Source organism: Trachypithecus francoisi, unplaced genomic scaffold (assembly GCF_009764315.1).
Source record: "Trachypithecus francoisi isolate TF-2019V2 unplaced genomic scaffold, Tfra_2.0 Lachesis_group1, whole genome shotgun sequence".
Lineage (NCBI taxonomy): Eukaryota > Metazoa > Chordata > Mammalia > Primates > Cercopithecidae > Trachypithecus > Trachypithecus francoisi.
This window is the reverse complement of record NW_022681454.1, coordinates 48,195,426-48,219,927: the sequence shown is the minus strand read 5'-3', so window position 1 is coordinate 48,219,927 and position 24,502 is coordinate 48,195,426. Positions and strand designations below refer to the sequence as shown.

General features: G+C 34.6%; 1 protein-coding gene across 5 annotated transcripts in view; it reads right to left on the bottom strand.

Moving 5' to 3' along the window:
• WDFY3 (WD repeat and FYVE domain containing 3) overlaps nt 1–24,502 on the bottom strand; it is a 316,077-nt gene that overhangs the window by 145,792 nt on the left and 145,783 nt on the right. For all 5 annotated transcript variants that reach the window (XM_033214193.1, XM_033214191.1, XM_033214194.1 and 2 more), the window contains 7 exons: nt 23,238–23,347; nt 19,105–19,266; nt 13,691–13,883; nt 11,299–11,485; nt 9,128–9,294; nt 1,867–2,334; nt 877–978 (listed from right to left, as the gene is read on the bottom strand). In XM_033214193.1, the coding sequence (XP_033070084.1) occupies nt 877–978; nt 1,867–2,334; nt 9,128–9,294; nt 11,299–11,485; nt 13,691–13,883; nt 19,105–19,266; nt 23,238–23,347 (1,389 nt within the window). The remainder of the gene's footprint in view (nt 1–876; nt 979–1,866; nt 2,335–9,127; nt 9,295–11,298; nt 11,486–13,690; nt 13,884–19,104; nt 19,267–23,237; nt 23,348–24,502) is intronic.

The following is a 24,502-nucleotide window of genomic DNA, read 5'->3' as shown; positions in this document are numbered from 1 at the left end:
TACCTTGGCATCTAGGTGTTATACTAACACCTAGCTAACATGGTACCTGGGATACACAATATTTTAAACATGATGAATGCTGAATTTCTCTGCATTCAGGCAAGCAGTCATGCAAGTGCATGGGGTTCATTCATCCATGGCTTTCCATAACACTTAAAATATAATTCAAGCTCCTTACCATGGTCTAAAAAGCTCCCTATGATTTGGGCCCAGCCTACTAATCTGAACTCATTTTCCCCTCATTATTCCTTTGAAGTTGTACTGACCTTATTACCTGAGAGTTGTTTGATGTTAATTAAAATCTCAGGTAATCTTTTTTAAAATGCAAGAGTGATATTTTATAAATATAGTTGGCCTATCTGTTAATGACAGGTAGAAAAGGATAAAAGAGAAATTGAGACCAAAATTAAACAAAATATTTAGTAAAGTTAATTAACCTTGGAGAGGTTATGTTTTATTAGAGAATCATTTTTCAGTATTTTCTGAAGGTTGTAACATTGTAATACTCTAATTTGTAGTACTAAAAATATTTTTTAAATCACTGTGTAAAGAAAATATTTTAGAAAAAAATTAAATAGCAACTTACTTGAATAAAAGTGTACCAGTAAAAAGTTAGAAGAATACTTTAAACACAAGATACTATAAAAAGCAATTTAAACATCATTTTGAAACAGTAACAATGTTATACGTTTTGTCATCAAGGTACTCCTGATGGTCAAAAGTAAAGTACTGAATTTTTAGGAACATGACGGGTACCAAACTGAATCAATAGTTTTGTCTCTTAAGTGACAGGAAGATTTCAGAAGCAAGAATCACTACAGAAGATGTAACCAGTGGTAATCTCCCAAAGTATTTGCTTATAGCTTTTTAAATTACCTGCATTTGTGTTTGATCCTTGAAGAAGCACTGTCAAGGTCTCCATAACCAATAAAGCCAGGTGTTTTTGGTCTTCAACTGAACTATTATTTCTTGAGTCCCCTAAAAAAAGGTTCAAAGGTCCAAATTACAAAAGTGATAAGCTTATTTTTTCTTGATTCAGTTTTATTGTAATAATTTCTTTATTTCTTCAGTATTCACTTTTACCCCTAATATGACACATATAATATAATCTTTAAAATGATGCACGTGTCCAACATTTGGCAAAAGTAGGCACAAAATCAACATTAACAGATTTTATTTCAGTATGCTTGCAAGTGGCAGTTATCTAATAAATATTACAAATGAAAATACAAAGGTTAAATATATCATCTTCACAGAGGGTTTTCCTAATAAAGGATGTCAATAGGAGAATGCTAGATTTTGATTCACTAAAGAGAGAAAAGGTCATGAATAAAGCTACCAATTCAACCTGTATTAATTCACATTTAATACTTATTAACTACCAGATACTATTGTACTTTTATCAGATTTATCAGAGAGGTACCCAATGAAAATACATTGTGTACATAACATCATTAAATATACTTATTTTCTCTATACAATAAAAACACGTTGAAGTAATTATACATTTAACTATATTAGTTGTAATTAATAAATCTGATTATTTTCAGAAGCTTTTAAAACTCGCTCTTAGAAGCAGAAGGCAGTAGATACTAGTCATATGGATCATACATGTTTTTCCTCGGTTTTTACCTTCCTTTAAACTCTCTCCAATACACTGACAGAATTCTAGCTTCCTCCTCCCCAATTCCCTAACAGAGGTTGAATGAACCTGCAAATTTTGGAAAATACAGTTCACTAATATGTCACAATAATACACATTAGGAAGTCATTGAAATCAATAACCAAAGAATGGGAACAAGAACAAAAAACTCTCTGCTTTGAATCCCTTTTCAAACAAAAATAAAATTACAGACAATACTTTACCTTGCTCATTTTGTGCCTGAGTTGGATCCTTCAACAGGGCAGCATATTTATGCAAAAGGTTTACCATGACCTCCAAAAGGCCAACCTCCCTGAACACATCTTTAAATATGTAGTCATGTCTTGTAAATTTAAGAAGTGTTTTCATTGCAATAATGCTACAGTGATAAGAAGAGCTAGATTTTAAGAGGATACTGACACTAATAAGTTCTTTACAAGGAATATAATTTAAGCTAAAAACAACAAACTCCAGCATCTCAAAGTATTTGTTTTGTACTTCTGGGAGTTTAGAAATCTTCTCTGCAAACTGTGACAACGTGTGCTGTGACTCTAGGATGAAGTAATTGGCATTGTCAGCCATGTAGATATTTGTGATAGCATCAAGGATGATTTGGGCAAGGAAGCTGGTTTTTGCTTTTAAAAATGCATTCTGAAGAACTGCAAAGGCCTGGATGTTTCTCACACTGTGACCTAAAACAGAGAAGAAAAACATAAAAGTAGGTACTATGTGATATTTTAACGATGGCAAACTAGTCTGTTTAAACACATCATGAATTATAACATTTATCAATTATTTACTAAGAACATAACCCTGTTTTCACAAAAGGTCTTATTTTTCTTCATCAAGTTCAAATCATTTAATTAAAAATAACATTGAATAAAATTTTAATGCATTATGATGAACATTTCAATTCATTAATAGTGTATGTTGAAAAGTTAGACTGTTTTAGAGGGAATAAAAGCGTATTATAAACATCCATGCTTCAGAGTTTGGAAATGTGTGGTAGTGTAGTATTTTATTATCCATGAGATTGATTTTGACTATAAGGACAGCTGTCTCTCAGTTTAAAAAGACTTTGAGGTTTAAGAAGTTACAGGCCTGAGAACATCAATAAAGAAGTAGGAAAATAGGAGGGGAAAAATTTTCTAAAATCCAGTTTTTTTTTATAATTAGAACACTATGATTTTTATAAATTTTAAGCTGGAAGTTTGTTTTGTTTTCTAGCTAAAAGTACAATTTACTCATATAGACATTTGTTAAAGCAGTTTATGGCCAGCCATTCAAACATAACAAATGGAAAAAAAAAAAAAATCTTTATACATGGCTCTGGTGAGGCAAATTAGTGACAATAATTATAAAGAAATTAAGACAGAAAGTTATATTTGAAGTACATGAAAATAAGCAGCTTGCTTCTAAAAGTAGTCCCCAAAACAATAGCTATTAGGAGTATGTGGCGTTTCCAAGTATGACCAAAAAATTAACAAAGTGCCTTACAGAATAAGCTGGATTTTAGAAAGAGAATAAACCAGAGAACTACCAAAATTCTTAAGTGGAGTAGAAAGAACACTCAGGGCTGGAGGCTCATGCCAGTAGTCCCAGCACTTTGGGAAGATTGCCTGAGGCCAGGAGTTCTAGACTTGCCTGGCTAACATAGCAAGACCACCTCCATTTCTACAGGAGATTAAAAAAAAAAAATTAGCTGGGGATGGTGGCATGTGCCTGTAGTTCTAGCTACTCGGGAGGCTGAGGCAGGAGGATTGCTTGAGCCCAGGAGTTTGAGGTTGCAGTGAGCTATGATCACACCACTGCACTTTAGCCTGAGTGACAGAAAGCAATCCTGTCTGTAAAACAAACAAACAAACAAGAATGCTCAGAAATCCTGACTTGGACATTTCTTAAAAACACAGGGAATTTAAAAAATCTCCAGCCTATATATGATTTCAGTTTTCTGATTTCTTATTTATAACATATATGGCAAATACCAAAAGTTTATCTTTGTTTCCTGTGTCTATTAGTCTATCTAAGTTTGTTTTTCGGTTACCTACAGAATATAAAAAGTAAAGATGTCTGGAAAAGAATAATTGACATCTCAGCAGCTTTTCAAAAAAAAATCAGTTCACAGGATTATTAATTTGTATGGAAAATCAAAAGACTTAGAATAGCCAATGATTCTGAGAAGAAAGAACAAAACTGGACAACTTATGTGTCCTGATTTTAGGCTTATTATAAAGCTACAGCAATCAAGACTGTCGTATTGGCTTAAGGATAGACACATGGATCAATCAAACAAAATTCAGAAAGTGTCTCAGATATAGGTAGTCATATATGATATTTTCAACAAAGATCTTGGAACATTCAGATATCCATATTAAAAAAAGAAACCAGTACTTTCTACCCTCTATAATAATAACTTAAAATGTACTATAGACCTTAAGAGTTAAAATATGAAACACTGGATAAAGAAAAAAAAATAGAAGAAAATATTAGAGATCTTCGTGAATCTGAGTAAAGATTTCTTCTATAGGAGAAAAACAATCACAAAATATTCTTGAAATGAAAAACTGGACTTCATCAAAATTTAAAACTTGCATTTCTCAAAAGATGCATTAAAAAAACCCCAGCAAGTCAACACGAAGAGAACACACTTCCAAAATACATATTAAGGGATAAAGAACTTATAAAGAATATCTAAAGAACTCTTATAACTCCAATAAAACAACCCTATCAAACAATGGGCACAGAGATCCGAACCAAGGTAGAGAAACAGATGGTGACAAAGCACATAAAAAATGTAAAACTTCATTAGTCAATTAGAAAAATGAAAATTAAAATAACAATTAGACATTATTACATACTTAGTAGAAGTCTAAAATTAAATGGACTAACAATACCAAGTGTTACTGACAACGTCAAGTAACTGGAACTGACATTACTGATATGAATGCAAAAATGAGACAGCCACTTCAGAAAATACTCTGGCAGCTTCTCATAAAGTTAAACATACACTTACCATATGGTCTAGCACTTTCACTGCTCTGTATTTGGCTAAAAGAAATGAAAACGTATGTCCACAGAAAGATTTGTTTTATATAAATGTCCACTGTTGCTTTATTCCTGATAGTCAAATAAATGTCCATCAACTGGTGAAGAGATACACAAATTGTGGGCTATCCAAACAATGAAGTAATACCCAGCATTAAAAAGGAGCAAACATCTGATACACGCAATAATATGGGTGATTCTCCAAAGTATTACAATATTCCCCTCATTTTCATGGTTTTATTTTCTGTGGTTTCAGTTACCCATGGTTAATCACAGTCTGAAAATATTACATACAATAGATATTTTAAGAGAGAGTGCTCATGCTCTTGAGAGCACACATTTACATAACTTTTATTATTGTATATTACTATAATTTTTAAATTTTATTATTATTGTTGTTAATCTCTTACTATGACAAATTTATAAATTCAACTTTACCATATGTATGTATGTGGAAGAAAAACACAGAATATATATGGTTTGGTATTATCTGTGGTTTCAGGTATTACTGGGGACCTTGGAACACATTCTCCCCGATTAAGAGGGGAGTGATTAGATAGAATCACTTAAAGTTTATCTAAAGAATCCAGATACACAAAAACTATATACTGTATGATTACAGTGTATTACTCATCAAATTCAACACTCAAATGAATAGATTTAATGTACAGAAATTACACCTCAATACTGCTAGAATATATAAAACACAACCTATTCCCAGCTATTTCCTTTGATTCTTGCAATAATGCTGAAAGTAGACCATGGGAAACAGAAAATTTTGAGTTATACAGGACACTCAAAATGATGTAGCTTGACCCATTCACTATATAGAAGATTACGCCAGTTTTTCTGAAGAAGAAATCGATGTTTAGAAAAGTTAGGTCACTTATGATTACATAAATTCTGACTCTTAGGGCATCATCCTTTCTAGAGAGCCTTACTTTCATAGACATTATGTCACTGGATTCTCTCAATAACCCTGGGAGTTGCTACCTTATATGACTATTATCCCTGTTATGAATGAGAAAAAACCAGGCAATGATATATGCAAAGGATTAATTTTGCTTCATTATTACAAAATTATACTGCTGTAATTAGCTATTATGCCAATATCAACATCACATTGATAAACCAAATGAAACAACAATAAAGTATAAAATAGGAATTACATTGCTGCGATATTTTTATGTTAATTCATAGAAAGAGTTACCTGCAGAATGGTTAAGCTGGAATCTATAAATTAGAAGTTTTCTGAGAAGCCCCTATTTTTTTCTTTTACTTTATTTATTTATTTATTTATTTATTTTATTATACTTTAAGTTCTAGGGTACATGTGTACAACGTGCAGGTTTGTTACATATGTATACATGTGCCATGTTGGTGTGCTGCACCCATTAAGTTGTCATTTGCCTTAGGTATATCTCCTAATGCTATCCCTTCCTCCTACCCGCCCCCCCTCCCCCCGCCACCATGACAGGCCCTGGTGTGTGATGTTCCCCTTCTTGTGTCCAAGTGTACTCACTGTTCAATTCCCACCTATGAGTGAGAACATGCAGTGTTTGGTTTTCTGTCCTTGTGATAGTTTGCTCAGAACGATGGTTTCCAGCTTCATCCATGTCCCTACAAAGGACATGAACTCATCCTTTTTTATGGCTGCATAGTATTCCATGGTGTATATGTGCCACATTTTCTTAATCCAGTCTAACATTGATGGACATTTGGGTTGGTTCCAAGTCTTTGCTATTGTGAAGAGTGCTGATCAATAAACATATGTGTGCATGTGTCTTTATAGCAGCATGATTTATAATCCTTTGGGTACATACCCAGTAATGGGATGGCTGGGCCAAATGGTATTTCTAGTTCTAGATCAGTGAGGAATCACCACATTGTCTTCCACAATGGTTGAACTAGTTTACAGTCCCACCAACAGTGTAAAAGTGTTCCTATTTCTCCACATCCTCTCCAGCACCTGTTGTTTCCTGATCTTTTATTGATTTTCATTCTAACTGGTGTGAGATGGTATCTCATTGTGGTTTTGATTTGCATGTCTCTGATGGCCAGTGATGATGAGCATTTTTTCATGTTGTCTGTTGGCTGCATAAATGTCTTCTTTTGAGAAGTGTTTCTTCATATCCTTCACCCACTTTTTGATGGGTTTTTTTTTTTCTTGTAAGTTTGTTTGAGTTCTTTGTAGATTCTGGATATTAGCCCTTTGTCAGATGAGTAGATTGCAAAAATTTTTTCCCATTCTGTAGGTTGCGTGTTCACTCTGATGGTAGTTTCTTTTGCTGTGCAGAAGCTCTTTAATTAGATCCCATTTGTCAATTTTGGCTTTTGTTGCCATTGCTTTTGGTGCTTTAGTCATGAAGTCCTTGCCCATGCCTATGTCCTGAATGGTATTGCCTAGGTTTTCTTCTAGGGTTTTTATGGTTTTAGGTCTAACATTTAAGTCTCTAATCTACCTTGAATTAATTTTTGTATGAGGTGTAAGGAAGGGATCCAGTTTCAGCTTTCTACATATGGCTAGCCAGTTTTCCAGGCACCATTTATTAAATAGGGAATCCTTTCCCCATTTCTTGTTTTTGTCAGGTTTGTCAAAGATCAGATGGTTGTAGATGTATGGTATTATGTCTGAGAGCTCTGTTCTGTTCCATTAGTCTATATCTCTGTTTTGGTACCAGTACCATGCTGTTTTGGTTACTGTAGCCTTGTAGTACAGTTTGAAGTCAGGTAGCGTGATGCCTCTAGCTTTGTTCTTTTGGCTTAGGATTGTCTTGGCCATGCGGGCTCTTTTTGGCTCCATATGAACTTAAAAGCAGTATTTTCCAATTCTGTGAAAAAAGTCATTGGTAGCTTGATGGGGATGGCATTGAATCTATAAATAACCTTGGGCAGTATGGCCATTTTCACTATATTGATTCTTCCTAGCCATGAGCTTGGAATGTTCTTCCATTTGTTTATGTCCTCTTTTATTTCACTGAGCAGTGGTTTGTAGTTCTCCTTGAGGAGGTCTTTTGCTTTTAAGAGAAAGAGGGTCTTGCTCTGTCACTCAGGCTGGAGTGCAGTGGTGTAATGATCGCTCACTGCAGCTTTGAACTCCTGGGCTCAAAAGATCCTCCTGTGCAGCTGGGATTACAGGTGTGAATTGCCACACTATTTTTTTCTTAATAGTAAATAAAATGAAACCTTAAATCACTTAGGAAAATGTAGATTTCTCCCTACTTATTGCAGAGACTCATTTAAAAGGTTCTAAACAACTTATGTACTGAGGGTACATCATATCACACTGTTTGATGATGCTATCTCTTTTCATTTATTTAAAGACTGTTGATTTCTACGTCATAACATATATAGATATGTATTATAAATTTAAATAATCAGACATGTTGGTATTTTTTGGCTGGTTAAATTTTATATGGAAATATCAAGATCCTACTGAATACTCAGTGAGTGACAGTCATGTGACTAAAAACTATTAGAGGCCTCCAGGCTCAGGTTACTTTGAAATGATTACTGTGCATTTTTGAAAAATAAAATATATAATAAGACCAGCTAGCATAATTATGTAATTAAATATTATTAAGATCCAAATGTTTGGAAATCTAGAATATAAAAATTTATCCTCTGACCTGAATGAAATAATGTAACCTCTGTACTTAGATTTTGCTTAGTTTTAAATAAAATATAAGCAGTTATACTTCATGCTGTCCATAGTCAGCCGCCTGTATCCATGGGTTCTGCATGTGTGGATTCAATCAATCACAGATGAAAAATATTAAAGAAAAAAAAGGTGTGGTTGCATCAGTATTGAACACATACAGACCTTTTTCCTTGTCATTATTTCCTAAACAATATAGTAAAATAAGAACATAGCATTTACATTGTATTTGGTATTGTAAGTAATCTAGAGATTATTTATTTAAAGTATATGGGAAGACACATGTAGGTTATATGCAAATACTATACCATTTTATATCAGGGACTTGAGTGTCTATGGATTTTGGTATCTGCGACGGGTCCTGGAACCAATCCCCCACAGATACTGAGGGATGATTGTATATCTTAATAGGTACAGAGATTAGACTGAAAATTGAGTTTTATTCACGTAAAGTAGAAATGCATGAAGTGCCAGCATTCAAAAGAAGCATGTTTTGATTAAATTGTTTGAATGTTAAAAAAAAAAATACTGTAATATAAATCTCCTGTTTGATTTTATGATATTTTTACAATATTATTTTCAGGTATTTGATCTGCTAGATTAAAGATTATTACTTAAGAAATACTTAAACAGACTTAAACCATTAAAAAAAAAAGCTTTAAGGGAAACAACATATTACTTTTATATATATAACATAAACAAAAAGTAATATACCAAAATAAGACAAATTAATTCTTTCTCTATTTTTCTCAGTAGCACAGAAGGGAAAAAACAAGACTCACCTTTGCCTGCAGGCTGAGGTACTGCAAATCCAGGCAATAAAAATGGTGCCCCTGTGGTAATACCAGCTGGTTTTAGTTCATTGACACCATATGTTGTTAGGGAAGTTATCAGATTAACCAGATCTTTCAAGGCATCTTTGGATTCTGCCTCTTTTGCTTGCTCCAATCTAGAAAAGTATGATTTAGAAAGTATTTTTTCTCTTTGGTTGTGTTGTCAGATTTAACACAGAAAGTATTTTTCAATTTTATATGCAGTAAATAAATGTATAAAGTACTCTGAGAAGTACTGAAAGAACACTGGGGTCATTAGGGAATTATCTTTTAACCATGGCTTTACTGAGGACACAAAATGGGTTGCAACAAATATCTTTTTTTAAAAAAAATAGATTTATTGGGTATTTCCCCTTAAAAGAATTATTCTCATTAAAATAAAGTTGGAGAATGTCAAAAAGTAGGAAAGAAGAAAAAGTATGATTAGCTTCACAAACACAATTAACATTCTTATATATTTCTTAAGCTTATCTTTTTAACATGAAAAGTTTAGTTTTTACAGTATTTATTCTCATACTATATATACAGAATGTTGTAACCTATTTTTTTCCTTTACTAGTACTATATGTGTACTTCCACACGTTAGTGTAAGCTTTCACAGGTAAGCTTTCAGGGGCCATACACAGCCAACCACACATTTGGGGAGGGAGAGGTCCAACAGCCGGCAGAATACAAAAGCACTAATAAATAAAATCTTGTCTACATTTTGGATTGTATCTTTAGGATCAATAAACAAATGAAATTATTGTATCAGATTACCAACATTTTTAAGGCTCTTAATATCTTGCCAACCTACACTTTCAAAGGATGAATCAATTAATACCCCTCTAGCAATGTGAAGTAGTTATTTAATCAACTTCCATATGTATTTATAAATTTGCATATATATGCAAAATGATATTCTTAGGGGTTATCTACTATCAACTAGTAGCAACTAGGTTAAATTGATGTTACAAATAACAAGTTCTGGCCAGGCATGGTGGCTCACACCTATAATCTTGGTGCTTTGGGAGGCTAAGGCAGGAGGACTGCTTGAGGCTAGGAGTTTGGCACCAGCCTGGGCAACATAGGCTCTACAAAAAAATAAAATAAATAAAATATAGCTGGGTGTAGCTACTTAGGAAATTGAGATAGGAGGATCTCTTGTGTTCAAAATTATAGTGAGCTATGATTATGCCACTGCACTCCAACCTCGGAACATAATGAGACCCTAGAGGGAAGGAGGGAGGGAGGAAGGGAAGGAGAGAGACAAGTAAGTTTACAAAACAGTGGTGTCTTACAATAGATCAAATGATTTAAAAATAATTAATGGCCCAGGAATAGCTGCTGAAAAATGATGAGTATCTTCTTCTTAAGAAAATCTGTAACCAGCCACTTTCTAAGTATGTGCATGAATCATTTGTAATGGAAAAGGGGGTAACACATTTTGAAATTATTAATTTTTTTCATATACACAATCATAAGGTTTCATTTCATCTACATAATTATTCTTGTTATTAAGTACATTAATAAAAGACTAGTACTATAAAATAAAGAACCAAAAATATAATTAAGAAGAGTTTATACTTTAAGAAGATAATAATTCATCTAAATTCTTCTCCTTCAGCTACTAAAGAGCAGATTTATGCTTCATATCTAACCTCTGAATTCACCATGTTTGTGGCCTGCATTTGGCAATTTAACTCTAAATTCAGGTTTCCACTCTGTTGGCAGAACAGGAATAAAAAGAAGGGAGTAGGCCAGGTATGGTGGCTCATGATTGTAATCTCAGAACTTTGGGAGGCCGAAGGATCGCTTGAGGCCAAGAGTTCGAGATCAGCCTGGGCAACATAGCAAGATCCTGCCTCTATAAAAAATGTTTAAAAATTAGCTGGGTGTGGTGGTACATGCCTGTAGTCCTAGCTACTTGGGAGGACGAGGTGGGAGGACCATTTGAGCCCAGGAATACGAAGCTACAGTGAGCTGTGATTGCACCAGGAAAAGCAGGGAGTAAAGCCAGGTATACATTAAATAAGTGTTTCATTAACCTGCTTTTCCTATAACACCAAATCACATTGTTTTCTTTGATAAAAAAGACTCAGTAGACATTTAAAACATATTCTTCAATTGTGCAGTCTTACCTAAGCAAGAGATCACAAAGAAAATTATATCCTTGCCATATCCGAAAATCATCCAGAAGTGTCTGGGAAACATCACTGGAATCTTTGAGGAAACAAGAAAGCCCAGCAAACATTTCAACAATTTCTAGGGGAGACAGGTCATCTGATTGCTGCATATTCTGAACACATGTAGATAAACACTCTTTCTCTGTAAGAATAGATAATTAAATAAATATGTATTATTCCTGACAATTGCTTAAAAATGTTTTAATTGTTAACTGTTGTTTAATGAAACATTAAATTTTAACATATCTGTAAAATATCATGAGATAAATGTAACACATTCTAAAAGTCAATGTAAGAGTCATATGCATTGGGAAAGCACTGCCTCTAGGTAGTAAACAAAGGATAATACAGAAACATGTTGAAAAATACTTGACATATATGCACATGTAATTTTTTCACATATTTTGATGTTTTATTAAACAAATGGCCACTGCCAAATCATATTTTTGATATTTTATATTGATATAGTAACAAGATGAAAAAAGCAAGAACTATCTTCTAAGTTTAAGAAGAAAAATCTAGTAATTAGTTAAAACTTTAAGTTAGGGAGAATATACAGCCTGGCTAACATGGTGAAACCTTGTCTCTACTAAAAATACAAAAATTAGCTGGGTGTAGTTGCACGTGCCTGTAGTCCCAGCTACTCGGGAGGCTGAGGTAGGAGAATCACTTGAACCTGGGAGGCAGAGATTGCAGTGAGCCGAGATCATGCCACTGCACTGCACTCCAGCCTGCGTGACAGGGCAAGACTGTCTCAAAAAAATAAAATACAATAAAACAAAAAAATAAATTAGACTATAGACAAATGAGATACAGAAATACTTTAGGAAATAAAAGTTTTAAAATTTTATTTGTATATTACTAGTTTAAAACACAGTTATATCTTATGCCTGACTCAGGATTTGTAGCATTTCAAGGAAGACTTTCACTTTCTTATCTTTGCTAATATGTATTTGTATAAAGAAACTTACTGTTACATAACAAAAGCTAAGATTTAACAGAGGAATGGGAGGAAATATGCATTTAATAACTGACTCATATATTAGATACTAGCTTTCACATATATCATTTAGTAAATGTAAGTGAACGAATTGGTGTATTATTTTGAAAGAGTTTCAGGACAATAATATCAGATAGTTCTCAACTTGATGATTTAAGATTTTTCTACTTTATGATGGTGTGAAAGCAACATGCCTTCAGTAGAAACTGTACTTTATGTACCCATATAAGCATTGTTTTCCACTTTCAGAATAGTATTCAGTAAATTACATGAGATATTTAATACTTTATTATAAAGTTGATTTTGTGTTAGATGATCTTACTCAACTATAGGCTAACATAAGTGTTCTAGTTACTTTCAGGGTAGGCTAGGCTGTTACGATGTTCAGTAGGTTAAGTATATTAAATGCGTTTTTGACTTACACTATTTTCAAATTATGATGGGTTTATTGGGACATAACCCCATCGTAAATCAAGGAGTATCTGTGTATATATCAAATAAGCAGATTGCTTGAGATGGTAAGGCAACTGTCTCCTATACAGACATTTTAAAAGATAGTTGAATATTACATATACTTTAAACCGACAGTGTCTTCTTATTGCTGATAAAGAATCCACCTAATTCCATCTATGTTGTATAAGACAGATTATTACCTAGCAACTTATGCAATATCTTCAGAAAGACTGGTTACAGGATATCAAAAAAACTTCTTTTTTTTCAGTACAAGAGAGAAGAATAGGCTGTGACACAGAACTTTCATTACATTATGATTGAATTTACACAACAATGAAATTTTTTTTAACTTTTAGAAATATCCATTGTTGGCCAGGTGTAGCGGCTGACACCTGTAATCCCAGCACTTTGGGAAGCCAAGGAGGGTAGATCATGAGGTCAGGAGTTCAAGACCAGCCTGGCCAAGATGGTGAAACCCTGTATCTACTAAAAATACAAAAATCAGCCAGGCATGGTGGTGTGCACCTGTAATCCCAGCTATTTGGGAGGCTAGGGCAGAGAATTGCTTGAACCCAGGAGGTAGAGGCTGCAGTGAGCCGAGATTGCACTACCGCATTCCAGCCTGGGCAACAGAGAGAGACTCCATCTCAAAAAACAAAAAAACAAAAAAAACAAAAAAACAAAAAAAAAAATCTGTTGTTCAGAACTTACGAGGGGAATGTTTTACATTTGAAATGCCCCCATAGATGAAAAAAATTTTCTTTTCTCTTGGCAAATTTATGTTTTATTTTAAAGAACAAGGTATAGAATACTGAAAGATAAAAATATATCTATTATTAAATGAAGAAAAGTGGAAGAAATTTAGAACACTTAAATATATAAAGAGATATTCACCATGAATATACTTCACTACATTGACACTAAGACCATGACGAGATATGGTCATGAGGACTTCTCCAGCACTCTTTCTCCAAGGCAGGTTATAGGGAGGGCACCAAGAGGTTATTGCACTGAATAGAAGCTGGAGATCATCTTTCTGAGCCAGCTCCTCCGCAGGGGAAACAAAACTGCACAGTTTCACTAAGATCTAAAAAATAAAACAAAACAAAACAAGAGTGTATAAGCAAAAATCAAATAATCTGATTTAAAAATGGGCAAATGAGCTGAATGGACTTCTCTCAAAAGAAGACATAGAAATGGCCAACAGATATATGAAAAAATGCTCAACATCACTAATCATCAGGGAAATGAAAATTAAAACCACAATAAGGTATCACCTCAAGCCAGTTAGAATGGCTATTATCAAAGATAAAAATGAACAGATGCTGGTAAGGATGTAGAGAAAGGGGAACTCCTATATACTGTTAGTGAGAATATAAATTAGTACAGCCATTATGAAAAACAGTATGGAAGATCCTCAGAAAAGTAAAAATAGAACTACCATATGATCTAGCAATCCCACTACTGGGGGTATATATCCAAAGGAAATGAAATCGGTATGTCAAAGAGACAGCTGCACATCCACGTTTACTGCAGCACTATTCCCAATAGCCAAAATTTAGAATCAACCTAAGTGTCCAACAGATGAATGGATAAAGAAAACATGGAATATATATACAATCTAAAACTATTCAGCCATAAAAAAGAATGAAATTTTGTCATTCAAGGCAATATGGATAAGCTTGGAGGACATTATGTTAAGGAAAATAATCCAGGCACAGAAAGATGAATACTGAACGCTTTCATTCACGTGTAGTAGCTTAAAAAGTTGATCTCATAAAAGTAAAGAGTAGAATTTTGGTTACAAAGGGTGGATAAGGGAAAGTGAGTGGGGCAAACTAAAGGCTAGTTAAGGGATACTGAAGTACAGTTAGGAGTAAGTTCTAGTGTTCTATAGCACTATAGGGTGAATATTATTAAAAAAACAATTTATTGTATATTTTTAAATAGCTATTAGAATGAATTTTGAATGTTCCCAATGCAAAGAAGTAATAAATGTTTGAGGTGATGGATATATATACACTAGTTACCCTTGATTTGATCATTACACATTGTATACATAAAAATTATTACACTATGACCTATAAATATGTGCGTTGTCAATTAAAATTAATAATGAAAGTTGAAAAACCGTAAGACTGTATATAAGTACATAAATGGCTGATTATGTTATGACAGTAAACTAGTCTTACATCAGCTTATTTTGAAAAAAAAATTTACTATCCTCTCTTCACCCTAATATTTTTGCATACCTTGGCTTGAAACAAGATAAAACAGTATTGCCTTTCCAAGTCAACATTTTATTTTTCTAACTTAGTTCTTTAATTTTTAGTTTGCCACAGGCAAAATGTAATTTTCTTCTCTCAAAGGGACATAGATCTTTAAAAGCAAAGATATTTTGAAACTGTTTCAATTTTCTATACAAGTAACAGGGGATATTAGAATAATATAAATAATCTTCATTTCAAAGTATTTTAAATCTAGTTGCCAAAAACCTGAAGTCTGGCTTTCAAAGAAGACTCAAGACTTCTTAAGTACTGGAATGAGAACATGTTCTTTAACTGTGATTTGCAGAATACACACTACACAAGGGCACACAGCATTAAGAGCCCGAAACTTGGGAATTCAGCAATGGTTTCTGCCCTCAGTGGGCTCTTCCTTCTAATACCAGTTCAGGTTAGGAAAAGTTAACTTTTCTCTTTGCTAAATTTTCTCATCTAAATATTTTTTGAAATATACAATATGAATGAAATTACTATAATTTATGACATCATTTTATTATCTTGAAAAAGAGCACTTCATGAAATTTTGATAATTCAGCATCAGTGGAAAATCGCAGCCAGGTGTGGTGGCTCACGCCTGCAATCCTAGAACTTTGGGAGGCCCAAGGCGGGCAGATTGCTTGAGTCCAGGATTTTGAGACCAGTCTGGGCAACATGGTAAAACTCCATCTCTACAAAAAATTAGCTAGGCATGGTGGCAAGTTACTCAGGAGGCTGAAGTGAGAGGATCACCTGAGCCCAGGAGGTCAAGGCTGCAGTGAGCTATGATCGTGCCACTGCACTTCAGTCTAGATGACAGAGTGAAACCTTGTCTCAAAAAAGAAGAAAAGAAAAGAAAAGCTCAATAGAAGTATTTGAAATATCACATTTTATCTGAGAAAACTAGGCCTTCCTTTCTCTATTTTCTTCAAAGGCAAAAACTTGCTTACATATAAAAGCTTTTTAATTCATAGCTGCCAAGTATCAGAAAGGGAAAAAGGTTTAAGAATTCATAAAACCAATAAAATATTTATAAAACCAGTAAATATGGTACCCTTCCCACCAAATGCCTGGAGAAACTGCTAGATACCAAATGTCCATTAATATGTGTAATATGTCATCATCTTTTATCATATGTGAATACAGACAGTTAAATGCAACAAAAATGTATATTCTCAGAGGGGTGTATTACTGATTATAGTTGTTGTTGGTTCTGACACTGCCTTATATGATCAGCGAGACAAATGCCAGTTTTCCAATTAGGTACATAGAAAACAAACCCACAAATAATAAAATACTTTTTTACAAATCAAATCACTGTTCTCAAGCTGGATGCAAGGATTTCTTCAATTTGTTGACTTCTAAGATAATTGGTTCATCTTTATAGGCAGTATTCTTATAAATAATCTAGTACGATCCTTTCATTTTACAGAACAGAAAACTGTAAAGTCAATTTATCATTCCTAGCTGGGCATGGTGGCTCATGCCTATAATCCCAGCACTTCGGGAGGCTGAAGCGGGAGGATCACTTGAGCCCAGGAGTTCGAGACCAACCCGGCCAACATGGTGCAACCTCATCTCTACTAAAAACAACAACAACAAAAAACTAGCCAGGCTTGGTGGCACAGCTTGTAATCCCAGCTACTTGGGTGGTTGAGGCACGAAAATCACTTGAATCAAAGAGGCGGAGGTTGCAGTGAGCCAAGATTGTACCACCTCACTCCAGCCTGGGAAACAGAGTGAGACTGTCTCCAAAAAAATTTTCTCATTCCTCTTCTGCCTCTACACTAACCACTTATATTTGTAAGAACTCTGTTACAAAAGTCCAATCAAGTGTGGCAGACCAATAATTGGCCACATCAACAACAACAAAAAAACTGAATGCCTGCATGAAGCATTACCAAATGCTAAAGTCCCAGGAAACCATCTGTCACATAATACAAACGTAGGGATTTCATCTATTTAAAACATTTAATAAGCTTGTCTCAATTGGTTTCCTAGACACAATGATGAAAACATTAGCCTGCGATGAGGAACTAAAACAAAGGAAGTGATACACTAAAAGGAGCAGTGAATTACGACTTGGTAGAACTAGGTTTTTATTACTGTCACTCATCTTCTGTGGATCATAAACCGGAATATTAGTTTCCACAACTGTAAATGAGGAGTTTGATTTAAATTATCTTTTGAGTCCCTTTTGGCCTTAATATTCAATGACTTCAGTATGCTAAAGTGACTCCCACATGACTGAAAGTCAGTACCTGGTTTTCAAGTAGAAATAATTTTTTTAAAAAAATTTGCTATGCTTACTTAGGTATTAAAAGCATAAAATGGAGATTCCATTTATTACTTAAGGCATTAGTTCTTTAAAAGGGGTTTACTGAAATGAGGCCGCTATTCTAATCAGCAAAGATCAACCCACTACATTCATCGGCAATATCTTCAAGCAGCTATAATTCCTATGGGATTTACTCCTTCATTTATTCCCATTGCTTTTCTCAGCCAATCTAATTCAGGAGTCAGATAGATCTGAGTTCTAATCCTATCTCTGCCATTTGCTTATGTAATCATTTGGGGAAAAACAAAAGCTTTGAAGCCGTGGGGTTATCTTGCAAATTGAGACGTGAGATGAGAAATGTTAACCACAAGCACAAAAGTATCCAACAGATCAAGTGTTCAATAAATACATTGATTTAGTATTTTACTTGATAATCCTATTCTTTCACTTTCTAAAACTGTCTTGGTCTCACTCTCCTCTGTCCTTTCATCACTAGCAGCTCTACAAAACAGAGTCATCCTTACAGTAAAGAGCCTAGTGACATGAGGTAAACCTGCAACCATTATTCTACACAGCTCTATATTTTCTACCCCAATCCACTGTTCTCTTTATTCCCTTCCTACTCTCAATGGTGATGATGATGGCAGCAGCAGTAATCACAGTTACTTCTCCTTCCTATCTACTATGTGCTAAGCTGAAAACTGTACCTTTACATATTATGTCATTTAAGCCGCAAAAAACCTTTTAGGTAGATATCATTTTCATTTTACAGGTGCGAAATCTGCATCTTAGATGACTTAGCTTTAGAGAACTAGATCTAAACATGTTGCTGTTTTTAACTGTTGATTGGGTTAAAAACATGTAAAATTTACCATCTTAACTGTTTTAAGTGTGTGGTACTGGTACAGTAGTATTAACTATATGTACACTGTTGTGCAACAGAACTTCTTCATCTTGCAAAACTGAAACTCTATTCCTATCGAAAAATAATTCCCTTTTCTTCTTTCCCTTAGTACCTAGCCACCAGTATTTTACTTTCTGTTCTACCCGTATGACTACTTTAGATACATCATATGAGTGGAATCATGCAGTATTTGTCTTTTTGCATCAAATTTTTTTTTTTAACACTATATTAGACCAATGGACAGATTATAGTCTCTATGTTTGTAGGTTGCTTGTTTTGACAATTTTCTCCCAAGAAAGGATATCATACATGATGACTATATTCCTGGGCTAGCTAATAAAGGTCTATCACGTTTGTTAACGCATAATGCTATTAAAAGAACAGTGCTAATAGTGGGAAAGAAGAGCTTTACAGGTAGGGCAGAGGAGGAGGCAGCCACCACCAAAGTACACTGTCTTTACAAGTGAAATATTTATAGGCTAGGAACTTCCTGTATACAAACAGCAACTAGACAGAATTTCCAGACATTATAAGAAATATTATCCAAATCTTTATATCATTTTCAAGAGTTTTCCTTGCTTAGTTCATTTTCGAGACATGCCGATATATCAAATGTAATCTCAATGGCTGGATCTGTTCAGAGAAATAAACTTGCTAATGCCTCACTCAAATATTCCTGAAAAGAATATTTCAATATTATTTCTGCAGATTCAAAAAATGTGACAATTATATGAGATAAAGTCATAATATCATAAATAAAATGAAATATGAGTTAATAAATGGAATATGTAGAACATCTATTTAGGAAGTACACCCACTTCCCTTTAAATAGGGTGGACATCCAGGCAAATAGCACCTTTCATACCTGTACAAAAACTTTCTGGAGTAGTCCTCGACGTTCTGCTAGAGGTAGCTCATTCTGTGCACCTCCAACCGCCTCAGGCACATGTGGAAGGTCAAAAAACAGATATAAACATTTAACCAGGGTGGAAGGCACTGACATTGTTGTCATGCAGTCCACAGTTTTCTGGAAAACAAACCAATAAATAAGTGAATAGATAGACAGACACAACTATAACTGGTACAGCCAAATAATTCATAAATGTTAACCCGAAAATTACATATCAAGGTAACTTTTTAAATGCATGTAAGAATTTAAAAATGACTCCAAGTGAAGAAATATACAACTTTGCATTTGAACAATTTTGCTTTAATCAAATAGTGAGATTGAGTTTGTTACATAGTAAATTAGCAATTAAAGGTAATATTTATTTATTAAAAAGCAGCATGTTTCAGGAAGCATAAGCTTTACAATTCAGAAAAACAGACACTTAACAACTATGAACTTCAGCAAACTACTTAATTCTCCTGAGATTCACTTTCCTTTCTTATAAAAATAGATAGAATGATACATCCTTCTCAGGGTTAACATGAGAGTTATGTAAGATAATAAACACAAAGATACATTAAGCACTAAATTGTATATTCATTGTTGCTCTTCTATTATTTTTATCTTTATTCTTACTGTAGATTTTTGAGGCTGGAAAGACACTTGAGTGATAAAGCCATCACTGACATCAATACATCTCCGTATTAGTTTCAAAGATATCCAGAGGAGAAACTCCTCTAGACCTTCTTATAGAACATATTTCAACATTGTTAAGTATGATATATTTATCAAAATTTTCCATGGTGCAGTTTGGAACAAAAAGTTTAACCACACTAGAGATCAACAGACTGGCATAATCTGTTGATTAGTTTATTTACTTTCTCATAAAACATTTATTGAGTGTGCAGGGAATGTCAGGCTGTGTGCTGGGAGCTGGGCATGCAAAGATGAAGCATCTCTGTCCTTCAGAAGACCACAGTCGACTGGAATTATTAGAGTCCTAAATAATTATGATTTAATCTCTTAAGATTTCAGTCTAACAATGGTAGTACATACAGGCTAATATAAAAGGGATTAACCAATACTGCCAGGAAAGGCATTAAAAGTATAAGGAATTAAAAAATAAAAGGGAAAGATCACCTGGAAGATACATAGGAGGTGGTTAGGCCATATGGTACAGTATTTTTGAAGAACCACAGATTCCAAAAATGCTGACTCCTAAAGAGCCACAATAATAATGGCTAACCTTGAATTACTGTTTACTATGTAAGAGGCATAAGGCTAATAAGCACTTTACATACATCATCTTACCTACTACTTAAGTCAACCCCATGAGACACTTCATTTGTAAAATGATGCTTATTTCACAACTGAAGCAACTGAGGTTCATCACTTACATACCCTGCTTTAGGTCAGACAGCTGGCTAAGTGGCCTACAAAGTGTGTATGCTCAATGACCTATGAAAATAGTCTCACGTTTTATTTTGTTGGCAGTGATGACCCAGTGAAGTGTTACAAACAAAAAGTAAAAGAACTAGATTTCAGAAAATTAACTGGTGGTAATACAGATCATAAATTAAATATAGAGAGCCAGAAGAAAAGGGTAATTAGGAAACTAACTCCCCAAACCACAGTAGAGATGGGGCCAGAACTAATGCAGTAGCAGGGTGATGAAGAAGAGAGAGCTTCCAGACTATCCCTGGAAGATGTGGACCCTTTCTACATACCCAATCTGCCATTTCTTGTCTCAGATACCCTAAACCTTTTGTTCTATTCACCTACGATTTACTATTTCTTAACACTTATGTTACCATACATTTAATGTTCAGTTTAAACATCTGCTATGTCTCAAAGTTTACTGAACTCATCTTTCCTTCTACCTTCACCTTCAAAATGTTTAACTCTCACATTTCTATTTTCAATAGCACTATATATGCCCCATTATTAAATATGATGGTATTATCTTTTCCTGCTTCATCTCTGTCATCTACGCATTGAGTCGGGACCATGTTTTGGTCATCTCTGTATATCGCTGCTACCAGGAGCAAATGTATGACATTTTATTTTCATCTTATTGTAGATAAAGTATAACTTGGCATCTAAACTTGTAATTTTTAAGTGATTAAGTTTTCATAGAAAATATGAATAAATGTAGAACATTGTATTAAAAGTTAATATTACTTATATTAAATATCAATAGTAAATATTTAAATTATATAAAGTTTTAATAGCAAATCAAGATGTGCTATTCTAAACCAAATTTTGGTATAGTAACACACAGACATTTATAGCTACCATCAACACCAAACAGAATTGAGATTTTGTTATTCATCCAGTAGAGTCAGATACATGAAAACAATGGTCTACTCCGGGACCATTTGAAGATTACTTAGAATAACCAACCTGCTCCATTTGCCTGAGACTGTGTAGTATCCTGAGATGCAGACCTTTCTATCCTAAAACCTGGAAAATCTCAGCAACACCAGGACAGGTTGGTTACACTAATTCCCCGAGATTAAAAAAAAAAAAAGAAGGCCAGGCACGGTGGCTCACGCATGTAATCCCAGCACTTTGGGAGGCCAAGACAGGTGGATCACCTGAGGTCAGGAGTTCGAGACCAGCCTGGCCAACACGGTGAAATCCCATCTCTACTAAAAATACAAAAATTAGCTGGGTGTGGTGGCACCTGCCCGTATTCTCAGCTACTCAGGAGGCTGAGGCAAGAGAATCGCTTGAATCTGGGAGGCGGAGGTTACAGTGAGCCGAAGTCATGCCATTGCACTCCACTCCAGCCTGGGTGACAGAGCAAGACTCTACCTCAAAAAAAAGAAAGAAAAAAAAAAAAAAGGAAAGAAAAAACACAGCAAACAAATAAAAAGAAAATAGATCATTCCAAGGAGAAAATTCTAAGAGATAATTACTTTGGGTTACTGACAGGTTTCAGAATATGGTTACTAAGACGTATGCACTGTATCTGCTGTGGCCTCTTGGTACAATGATGTTACAGTTACCTAGGTCCATTATTAAATGATGGGAGGTGTTTGAAAGTCCACTGTAACTTAGACAACAGACATTTCCAAGATTGGTACTGACTTTAGGAGGTAATTATACTCTGGATTTTAGAAGGCTGAATAAACCTCTTTCATTCCCAAAACATCAAAGGCCAAAAAATCAGGTATCCAAATAGCTCATTAAGGAGTACATGCAACATATTTCATGACAGATACTTACAGCTGATTTAGAGGAAATAAAAGTAATTTCCAGAATAAATCAAATGAGAAGAAAATATATATTATCCTAAAAACATCAATGTTTCCTTATTTCCCATACAAATTTAAAACTATTTTCTATGTAATTTGTTCTTTATTAGCTGAGTGATTTTTTAAAAAAATTTCCTGAGCCAGAGCTTCCCTAACACGGGTGACAAAAGTGTTGGGCTGGGCCTGATAGACCCAGAGTTCCTGAGCTACTTGCCACCAGTCAGAAATAGTCCATCTGTTTGCCCAGAATGCTCTACAAATGGTATCATTACAAAAATTTTTTTTTAGAGACAGGGTCTCATTCTGTCACCCAGGCTGGAGTATAGTGCTGTGATTATGGCTCATTGCAGCCTCAACCTCCAGGCTCAAGCAATCCTCTTGCCTCAGTCTCTGAACAGCTGGGACTTCAGGTACAGGTCATCATGCTCAGTTAATTTTTTTTTTTTTTTTTTTTTAAGAGATGGGGGTCACTCTATGTTGCCCAGACTGGTCTCGAACTTCTGGGCTCAAGCAATCTTCCCACCTTGGCCTCTCAAAGTGCTGCAATTACAGGTGTGAGCCACTGAGCCCAGCCACAAATGGTTATGTTCCTATGTGTGTTACAACATGTCGAGATGGAAAGCACTGCTCTAAGCCATGCGTTTCCTTACGAGTAAAATGCATAGAACATCAAACTCCTGGCAGAGATGTTATGAGAAGCATGAAATAATGTTTTAAGAGAGTTAGAAGAATACAAATGATTATCATAGTATCTCATCTGGATATAACGATATATTTAATAACAAAATCACAAGAGATGCTATAAAACAAAGACGCTGAGTTATCAAACATGAAAACTAAGAACTTTACCTGACCAGAGGAAGCTAACAAATTAATTGTCGTCAGAAGCATCCAGCCTCTACTGGCTTCTTCACTCTGATTGATCTCCAGGAACTGAACTATGGCGCGACTTGCAGCCTCTATAAAACCAAAGGGAAAGTCATTAAGTGGGGGGAAAGTCACACATAAAGAGGTTCTTCTTTAAAACCTATCAAGAAAATGAAAATTTACTAAGCATATAATTGTATCAGCACTATTACATATGAAAAAACTTAAAAAATAGCAATGTTTTAATGATATTCATAAACCATTATATCATTAATACAGAAATGTAAAAGCCAACCTATGTATTTCTGGGAAAGTTATGACAGGAGCTGATCAGAAAGTCACAGAAGAGGTGAAATTTGGGCTAAACCTGCCTGGAAAACAAGTACATGTTTGTCCAGGAAGTGGGAGTGATTAAAGATGCAGAGAGAATAAGAACACAGCAATAAAGCAAGAGTGGCTAGAGGAATGAGCCTGATACATATGGATCAAGACAAAGAACTGTGATAACACTTTCTTAACATTATAGAAGAACACTGTTGAGAAGTGGAGTCTAATATCAACAGTAGTGATTTTTAAAAATAGAGGTGCCTAATTATGAAGGAGGGTAAGCTATTGGCTGTATTTGTTTTTTTGGGCAAGAGGGAGCAAATATAGTTTCTTGAGAAAAGGAGATGATGAAAGGATTATACTAAGACTATTAATTTAGTAGTAATGTGTATGACAGACTGGAAGGCTAAGGAGAATGGTGAGAGGGAAATAAAATTAAGAGGCTTCCTAAGTAATACACACAGGAATAACTTGAGCAGCTGACAGGAGGAAGAGAGAAACAGTGAAATACATACGACAGCCAATCATAGAACTGCAGACTTGGAAGAATCTTCAAAAGTAAATTTAGTTGATTATTTTCCTTATTAGAGAGAAGAGTAAATGGAGATGTCTCTAAATACGTACCTAATTTCATTAGCATGGTTTGCCAATTTTTATAGTAATATATGATAGGACTTAAAACTGTCAGAAAAGAAGTCCAATTTGGCAGCATGCAGTGGCTCACACCTGTAATCCCAGCACTCTGGGAGGCCAAGGCAGGTGGATCACCTGAGGTCAGGAGTTCGAGACCAGCCTAGCCAACATGGAGAAACCCCATCTCTACTAAAAATAGAAAAATTAGGCAGATGTGGTGTCATGAGCCTGTAATCCCAGCTACTTGGGAGGCTGAGGCAGGAGAATCGCTTGTACCCAGGAGGCGG